The 7,571-nt window shown below is 38.5% G+C and overlaps 1 protein-coding gene across 1 annotated transcript; it reads left to right on the top strand.

Moving 5' to 3' along the window:
* The first annotated feature begins 817 nt into the window (after nt 1-817).
* On the top strand, nt 818-6,036 carry LOC115314355. The gene is made up of 4 exons (XM_040210570.2): nt 818-900; nt 3,619-3,683; nt 3,919-4,011; nt 5,832-6,036. The coding sequence occupies exons 1-4, from the start codon at nt 870-872 to the stop codon at nt 5,949-5,951; spliced, it is 309 nt and encodes a 102-aa protein (XP_040066504.1). The 5' UTR covers nt 818-869; the 3' UTR covers nt 5,952-6,036.
* The last annotated feature ends 1,535 nt before the right edge of the window (nt 6,037-7,571 follow it).

The raw sequence follows: 7,571 nt of genomic DNA, 5'->3' as shown, positions 1-7,571 counted from the left end.
CACACGAGAGATCTTGCCCGAAAATTGGAATGTTTCTTCTCAGTCTGAGAAAAGGCAACTTTTACTACCGGGCTTGACTGATGAGGCAGGGCCTCGCGGACCCCTACAATGCCTTCGCCGACACCAAAGGGTCCGCGGAACCCCGTTTGAGAACCACTGCACTAACGGAAGCATTGAATCAACAACTGGCGCTAAGGAAACTCTTTGCATATAAGGAAACCAGTCACATGAGCTAGCGAGAATGAACCCCGTTTTCAAAACCAACATTTAATATATGAACAGGCATATAAATATTTAGTTTAGGAAAGAGCCATGTCTCGGTCCTGAAACAACTAAAATATGTTTGTATAAATAAGACACTGTGCAGCGGGACATATTACAATTTTATCACGACACGAAAACCTTTAAAAATACTACGCATATATTTTGAATCGACGACCTTCGAATATTCTTCTTCAGTCAGGACAAATATGATAATACAACCGCAGATCACATTTTATTAGCTACAGTACGGCGACCTTTTTTCATGATTCGCTGGTTAGGTTAAAATAGAAACGAAACGTAAAAGTCCGGAGCATTTCTTCCAAAAAGCGTTGACACCTGTAGTGACAGTGTATATAACATGTAGATGAGTCATCGTGCAAATGTCCCTTCAGCTTCTTTACACTCATATATCAAGCTCAAAATGTCTAGAACAAAGGAATTACTACGTAATCCAGCACGAGAGAACAGTGCAAATGCTAAAACGGTCTGAGGTTCTACGAAAAATGCAGAACAAATTAAAAACCAACCGGAATTTTTGCGAGTATATAATGGTCCCCTTTTGGGGCATAAGCACTCACATACTCGTTGAGAGCACTACACAAGCTATGGGGTTGACTGAGATCATGCTGGTGTTGGGTGAGTTTTTTTTAATTACTTAGGCAACTAGCTCAGCCCTCTACTTTGCTAGAGGATCTGATGGCCTCGACTCTCAGGCATTATTTTTTTGCATATAACGCTCAACTTATTGTATGTATTTATATATTTATTTATTTAAGTTCAGGGCGCAGAGGGCGTTGCACAAGGTGTGAAAAGTAGATAATAAATACCCGAAATCGTCAAAATACAACAAAGGAACGGCGAATGTGGGTTAAAAGAGAAAAACAAAGGTGGGCAGGCGGTTTCATTCAGCGCTGGCTTTTGGTATGGATGAATGAAAAAGCATGTTAAGGATAAGGGCACTGAGGAATATCTACTTTTTGGCGGTGATTTGTACGAGAGGGCGGCTATGACGGCTCAAAAAAAAGCTGCTTTCATTGACTGACTATAATGGTCAATTCTATGAAATAGAGCTAGTTGAGTCACACTTCTATTTAGGAAAATGTGACGGAGATTTAAGTAGGTTTTGATTAATGACACAGTTAATAAGCATGCAGTTACAGATTTTAAAACGCGCACTGCGATGTTCTACCGCTTATAATTCATTAGTAAGAAATTAGCGGCCTGTACCACATACTGATGATCTGTATTTAAGATTAAAATAACCGAGAATTTTAAAGAGTTGAGGATTTAAAGATTAAAACCCCATAACGAAGTTACGCAGTAAATATTGAGGCATCTGATTGGAGCTTTTAATTATAAAATTTACGTGTGTTTTGCACAAAGTGTGCAGTTAAATTAATTGCTAGGTATTATTATTATATAGCCTCCCCTAGTAAAATTTCTGCAATATTCTGCAACCGATAGCACTGAGTAGTCGGTGTCGAATTCGCATTGATTAACACTTATTAATAAGCGGAATTTTTCATGACCAAGTGAAAGTACACCAAGTCAAAGTTTTGTTTAGAGGAGATTGAAGTAAGAAGGTATCAGCACTAGAGGACATAATACGAAAAAATGACACGATGGGTGGCAAGCATCTTCATGAATGAAGTGATAGATTCAGGTAGATCATCCATGTCAATGAGAAATAACAGGGGGCCAACAACAGAGCCTTGCGGGAGATCAGGCTCAACCGGAGAAGTTGCGGATTCGAAGTCGTTAGCTGTTACGAATTGGGTTGTATTATATAAGAAATGCTGAATGCTCCCGATTATGTTGCAGTCGATGATTACTATGCTTTATGCAGATAGCTGTTAATAAAAAAGAATGAACGCTAAGAAACTACGCAGTCGATTTATTACCACTGTCCATAGCAGAAAAAGTTTACTGTGCAAATATTTGCCTCGTACGAGTAACTTTTACGGAAACCTTGCTGACATGATGTAAATGATCAATTGCAATCACGAAAATTAACGAAGGTATAATAAATAGTATTCTCGAATATTTTGCAAGAAAAACTGAATAATGAAATTGGTCTGTAATTAAATGAAGAGTGCTTATTACCTGATTTACCCGACACTTTCACCTGATATCAATCTCTCAGCTAGAACGGAGGACTCCAGGCACAGATTTTCAACCTCTGCACGCGTAAATTAATTTTTTTTTAATAAAGATTAGACTTTTATTTATTTTATGGATAAGAATATCAAAAATTTTATATCGTGCATTTTAGACAAAAGCTCTAGCAAGTTTACGTCAAATTGATATATCAAACTCAAAACGTAGCCTCAGCACTGCACACGATTGTGGTAAATAAAAGTATAGGAGTTTTAAGACCAAACCACGACGGCAGTATTGTTGAGACACAGGATCTTATTTTTTATATTTTTTTCCCTCTTGCCAATTTTGTTGACAGAATACAATCTATACCACGTGCATTATATTATATTCGAGTGGAAGCTTTCTAGGAAAAACATCGCTTAAAATATATGCTGAGAATAAATTCCTTTCCTTAGTTTTAAAATACGTTTGCCCAAAAGGCATATATTTGTAATGAATAAACTGAATGTAACAATTTTTTTTCACGGAGAGCTTATGAATTCAAAATGTTTTAACGATAGAGAGGCTTTAATACGCATTTCTACTAACCTTTCAAAACAATTGCGATATTAATTTTTCGTTCAGACCAACATAAAAAGAAATAATTTCGCAGTAGATTTTGAAGATATATTTCGTGAAACAGCATCATATATAGCAGCCTACGCCTAGGGTCCTGCATAGTCGCTACAAGAATGGTTGATTTTATGTCGAGTCTCCTGGGTAAAAAAAGACATGCACAAATCTCTGCGTAGTGAACTTATGCATTGCGTTTTTGACAAGTATAGATATTTTTTCAGTGCAGTTCCGCATGACAAAAAAAAACGTGTTAAAAAATGGTGTTCTTGTCATCTTTTTTATTATAATTGAATGTCAAACCATAAATTAAATTTCTGGAACCGCATTCCTGATCAAAACTATGTTTGAGATATAAACGTAATAAAAATAGCCGTGAGCATAGTTGCTGAGAACATGAATCAGCTTCGCAGTAACGGAGGCCTTAATATTAGACTGTAAGTTTATTTCTAAAGAACCGCTTCCATATATTGTTTTGGTGTCTTGGAGCCCCTGAATAAACTAACACTTCGTAGTTCTTTTTGTTTGCTTAGTGTTACATTATTAGTTGCGATACACATACGCTGAAGACAAATATCTATTAGATAAAAGCTTTGAGCGTGGCCTTACTTGAATTGAATTTTATTGCTTCATTTTCTGCAGTGTCTCTGGCCTTCGTCGCAACCGCTGCGGCCCACGATTGCCAAAACGGAACGAGACCCGCCTCGGTAACAATTTTTTCAGTACATATTTGAAAACATTTCGTTTGCGTAAGTATAAACAAATTCAACGCGTCTATGCAGGCCGCTTTTCTGTCAAAATGTTTTTGAGGTACTTGATGAATTTAAATGCGTCCGCAAACTATTATTTAATTTCGTATATCATGCACGCGATGCACCCTGTGTAAACAAGATCTTGGGAATATTACTTTAAATTCACTCCTTCGGTTTATTATGTTTATAGGAAGAAAAGAGAGAAGGCTGCGACTATTACTGCTGGAACGCTGAGACCAAATCATGGGACAAATTTTTCTTCGGGAACGGAGAACGATGCTTTGTGAGTAGCAAATCTAATCTTGCTACCAGACATACTGGCTCCCGCGCATGCGGGTCAGATGTTTTACATGTATGGTTTTCCCATACGCAGTGTAATTCCTTTCATTTTCAAACAAATTCACAGTAGCCTCTCTGCAACATGAAACACCAAGAGGTGTACACGCGGTTTTATTTGTTTAGTTCCTATGCTGCCATGTTTATGCCAAAGGTTATCAGTTTTTGTGTTATGATTCCCTCAGAAGAATACTGCTCAAGATGGTATGGTACTACATTATTTATGTGAAATTAATTCCTAGTCTAAACATCTATGCTCCATGATCTCGGATATGGGCGGTGACTCTGCAAAATCACAAAACACAATTAAATTGTATATGCTCTAAACTTTGCCTTCTTCCCCTGAACCCAAACAAACTTATTGTACCTTGCCCTGTCCTGAAATTGAAGTTGGTAAAGAGGCAGAAAATATATTGTCACTTAATATTGTGACGTAGCGTGTAACTTACATCCATTAATATGATCTAGCATGGTCCAGTAACGTCATGTGACGCTGCAGAATCATGAGGCTTCACGTGACCTTTTTTATAGTACTCTCAGAAGGTAAATGTTTCCCCTAAATATAGAGTGGAATTTCTTCACATGACGGTACATTGTTAAATGAAAGTATGATTTCCTTCCTAGACAAAGGAGCTTCTCAATCTATTTCTGCGGGTCATGATTCTTTACTATACCGCTCACAGGAGTTTCGAAAGCAAACTGTTTGCGGCTAATGAAGCTGGTGTCTCCGATTAAAAAGTGAAGAATATGAGTTGACCGCTTCGTTTGACCGCTGTGCATATGCAACATAACAGAAATTAGTTCAATAAATGTGAGCCAGAGTAGTTGGAATACAATCATGATTTCCCAGAGCTGAGCTGGTTGGTTATTCACGCTTGTGAGATTTGAGTAAAAGTGTATATTCCGTGTCTCTTTCTATATTTTGTATGTCTTCCTTCGTTCAGCTGAGAAATCTCACAAGGGGGAATAGAATCCTTATATTACGAGGCAAGATTTTCTTTTGGGTTCTTTAACACGGAATGTTTTTTTTCAATCGCCACAGCACAACGTTACGAAGTTATATATTATTATATTTTAATTAATTTCAGTATGAAGTATTTCAAATATACGTTTATGATAAACTTTGCGCGGAAAATACAACGTCACGTGATGTCGCGTACATCAGATCCCGTGGAGATTTTCCGCTCTAAGTCTAGAGTAGGATTTGTTACGTTAAATGTAGGAGGTACATTTCACGGCTATATTCAGTGGTAGATTTAATAAACTATATGATATCATACTTTTAACTGTTCCGTTACCGCAAATTACACTCTAAAAAAAGGGTATCACCTTACACACTTTTGTCATATATAATACACCTCAAAACTTCAGTACGCTGCAGAGCGCCCTATAGTCCAACGGACGGCCCCAAGTTGTGCGAGGGGATTGATAACGGTGGGATATAAATTTTTAAGTAGCTAAAGAACGTATCAAAGACCACACAAAGAAAACACTGAGTTTTTGCAGTGGGGCCCAGAAAACCCCGATTATTTTTTTCTTGTATTCCGTAACACGCACATTAGCTATTTTAATAAGTTGTACAACTCGGCTATCAAGCGCCTCGTAATATATTGGGTGGTGTGTTTGACTATAGGGAGTTGTACGTCGAATTGAAATTTTGAGGTGCATATATGGGACAAAGGGAGTAATATTATACCCTTTTTTTAGAGTGTACATCTCAGGAACATTTGCAATTTCAATACTCTTCTTTCTCTCTCTCATTTGCAGTACAACAATGGTGATGAGGGATTATGTCAAAACGGAGAATGCCATTTGACAACAGATTCAGGTGTGCCCAATGACGCTGATGCAAAAAAAGAAGAAACCGAAGAAGAGTTAGAAGCCTAAGGGCAAGTCAAAGAAAAATTAGGACGGAAACTTCTTATTAAAAGTCCCGAAACTAAACCAGGCTTAATAAAGCTAAAGCACTGACTCTTTGTACTGTGTACACACTAATGTTTTAACAACCATGTTTGTGCTAAAAGAGTGTTTTTTCCAGCTCGCATCCTTCCTCCACCATTTTTACATGTTTCTGAACATTCAAGGGTGTACAGAAAGGCCTACACCCTTCGTATATATTTTTTACACCCTGCGGGTACCGAAATCGTGTTAAAGGGCAACTCCGCTCAATTCCGAAAAATTTAGGCTCTCGTGTGATTTCATTTCACAAAGCATTACTAAACAGATTTACGTCTTCGGATTCGCGAAATGTGGAATATTATTTGTGTATTCTTAACTGACCCCGTAAGTGATGACGTCACAACTTGGCGTCTGGGTCCAAACAAACCGCTGCTAAGGGCGTTGCAATGGACTAATGCATGGAGACTCCACACGAGGCTAGATTTTTGCTTATAAGTAAATAATTTTTAAGCAACCTACCTTCTTGATATCTAATTATGAAGATGTTCTTGTCATCTCAGCGTCGTATTGCAACGATATAAGCCACTTCTGAAGTGCTCCACTCCGCTTTGCTTTGGTAGCAGACGATACGATAGGTTTGCTGGCCTCTGTTGCAGCGGGCGTCTTCATAGAATTGCGTCGGTAAACGAGCAACACAAGCAAGTGAATCGACATGGCCGCAGAGGCAAAGCAATGTGGGTTTTTGTTCTGTGAAGAACCCAGCTTAGTTCAGAGGGGCGAAAATTCCGTAAAATCAAACCAGGTCATGGAGATCCGTTACGACGACGACCTGAAGTGCATTACCGGCGTATTGCCGGCCAGAATGAGAAACAAATCGTACGCCGTCGAGATAAGTCGTTTGTTATTATTATTATTGAGGTTGTCAGGTTATTAAAATATTTCATGTCTTTCGCCATTTTTTTTTTTTTTTGTATACATTAAATTTAATGAATGTGCTCTTTCGGTGAAGATCTCTATCGAACCCGCGATGAGAGTACAATCTGTAATAGACTCACCTTATGTTTGTTATCCAGTTCTTTCTCGTTTTGGGGTTTTCCGGAAATCTGAAGAAACTGCGAGAATCATTCTCCACGCGATGGTTACAATCAGATACGAAGAACCCTCCGATAGCGCGAGTCCGCAAACAAAATTTGGGATCTCCACCGATTGCCTGAAGTGCTTTTCTCCCGGGTGCATTGTGATCTTTTTGCAGACGATCATCTCGATCGACGCCCGGACTTTCGATAAACCATGTTTTGCATCGTACCCCACTATAAATTCTTATAAGTGTCTGAAAAAAAAAGAAAAGCATTATCAGAATATCGTCTTTATTCACCCGATTTAGACGCCGGCGCCGGCTTAGCCGGCGGGCGTGTGGCAGACGGCATTCTTCTTGCATTCGTCGTCTGCTGCAGGCATCTTGAGGAAGTCGTAAATATTTCAGAAACAAGCGATTACCGGCACACTTCTGTCGCAACATATATGACATTCAAGCTTTCTATAACTGTGATTTTTAAAAGTTTGAATCCTACTCCCGATTTTTGAACGGTCGGGTTTTCGTAGCGAAAC

Source organism: Ixodes scapularis, unplaced genomic scaffold (assembly GCF_016920785.2).
Source record: "Ixodes scapularis isolate PalLabHiFi unplaced genomic scaffold, ASM1692078v2 PGA_scaffold1__304_contigs__length_218370807, whole genome shotgun sequence".
Lineage (NCBI taxonomy): Eukaryota > Metazoa > Arthropoda > Arachnida > Ixodida > Ixodidae > Ixodes > Ixodes scapularis.
Note: the sequence above shows the minus strand (reverse complement) of the source record. Positions and strands in the feature narration are given on the sequence as shown.

Bases quoted from the DNA above. Each gene is read 5' to 3' on its own strand.
- LOC115314355 (XM_040210570.2), top strand. From the start codon at position 870: ATGGGGTTGACTGAGATCATGCTGGTGTTGG. The intron at 901-3,618 runs GTGAGTTTTTTT...CATTTTCTGCAG, and splicing joins TGAGATCATGCTGGTGTTGG to TGTCTCTGGCCTTCGTCGCA. The intron at 4,012-5,831 runs GTGAGTAGCAAA...TCTCATTTGCAG, and splicing joins GGAACGGAGAACGATGCTTT to TACAACAATGGTGATGAGGG.